The 1,229-nt window shown below is 56.3% G+C and overlaps 1 protein-coding gene across 1 annotated transcript; it reads right to left on the bottom strand.

Moving 5' to 3' along the window:
• Positions 1–11: 11 nt before the first annotated feature.
• LOC126387132 (uncharacterized) lies at positions 12–1,223 on the bottom strand (the record flags this gene model as incomplete). Its single annotated transcript, XM_050039684.1, has 2 exons — positions 899–1,223; positions 12–757 (listed from the first exon to the last, which is right to left on the bottom strand). Coding segments are annotated over exons 1-2 (982 nt in total), but the record flags the coding sequence as incomplete, so codon positions are not given.
• Positions 1,224–1,229: the final 6 nt, after the last annotated feature.

Raw genomic sequence — 1,229 nt, 5'->3', positions numbered from 1 at the left:
GAACAAGAGACAGGAGGAAGAGAGGTGACAGGAGGAGAACACAACCTGGACAAGACACATGAGGAGGAGGGGTGACAGGGGTAGACCAGCAACACAGCAGGAGACAGGAGGAGAGGTGAAAGGAGTAGACGAGCAACATGGACAAGTGACAGGAGGAGGAGAGGTGACGGGGGGGACCAGCAACATGAACAAGAGACAGGAGGAGGAGAGGTGACAGGGGGAGACCAGCAACATGAACAAGAGACAGGAGGAGGAGAGATGACAGGGGGAGACCAGCACCATGGACAAGAGATAGAAGGAGGACAGGTGACAGGGGGAAACCAGCAACATGAACAAGACACAGGAGGAGGAGAGGTGAAAGGGAGAGAACAGCAGCATGGACAAGAGACAGGAGGAGGAGAGGTGACAGGGGGAGACCAGCAACACACACAAGAGACAAGAGGAGGACAGGTGACAGGGGGACACCAGCAACATTGACAAGAGACAGGAGGAGGAGAGGTGAGAGGGGGAGACCAGCAGCATGGACAAGAGACATGAGGAGGAGGGGTGACAGGGGTAGCCCAGCAACACAGACAAGAGACAGGAGGAGGAGAGGTAACAGGGGTAGACCAGCAACCTGGACAAGAGACAGGAGGAGGAGAGGTGACAGGGGTAGACCAGCAACATGGACAAGAAACAGGAGGAGGAGAGGTGACAGGGGGAGACCAGCAACATGGACAAGAGACAGGAGGAGATGTGACAGGGGGAGACCATCAACCTGGACAAGAGACAGGAGGAGGAGAGGTGACAGGGGTAGACCAGCAGCATGGACAAGAGACAGGAGGAAGAGAGGGGACAGGGGGAGACCAGCAACATGGACAAGAGACAGGAGGAGATGTGACAGGGGGAGACCAGCAACCTGGACAAGAGACAGGAGGAAGAGAGGTGACAGGAGGAGAACACAACCTGGACAAGAGACATGAGGAGGAGGGGTGAAAGGGGTAGACCAGCAACACAGCAGGAGACAGGAGGAGAGGTGAAAGGGGTAGACAAGCAACATGGACAAGTGACAGGAGGAGGTGAGGTGACGGGGGGGACCAGCAACATGAACAAGAGACAGGAGGAGGAGAGATGACAGGGGGAGACCAGCAGCATGGACAAGAGATAGAAGGAGGAGAGGTGACAGGGGGAGACCAGCAACACAGACAAGAGACAGGAGGAGGACAGGTGACAGGCGGACACCAGCAACA

This window comes from Epinephelus moara, unplaced genomic scaffold (genome assembly GCF_006386435.1).
Source record: "Epinephelus moara isolate mb unplaced genomic scaffold, YSFRI_EMoa_1.0 scaffold2291, whole genome shotgun sequence".
NCBI classification, from domain to species: Eukaryota; Metazoa; Chordata; class Actinopteri; order Perciformes; family Serranidae; genus Epinephelus; species Epinephelus moara.
Note: the sequence above shows the minus strand (reverse complement) of the source record. Positions and strands in the feature narration are given on the sequence as shown.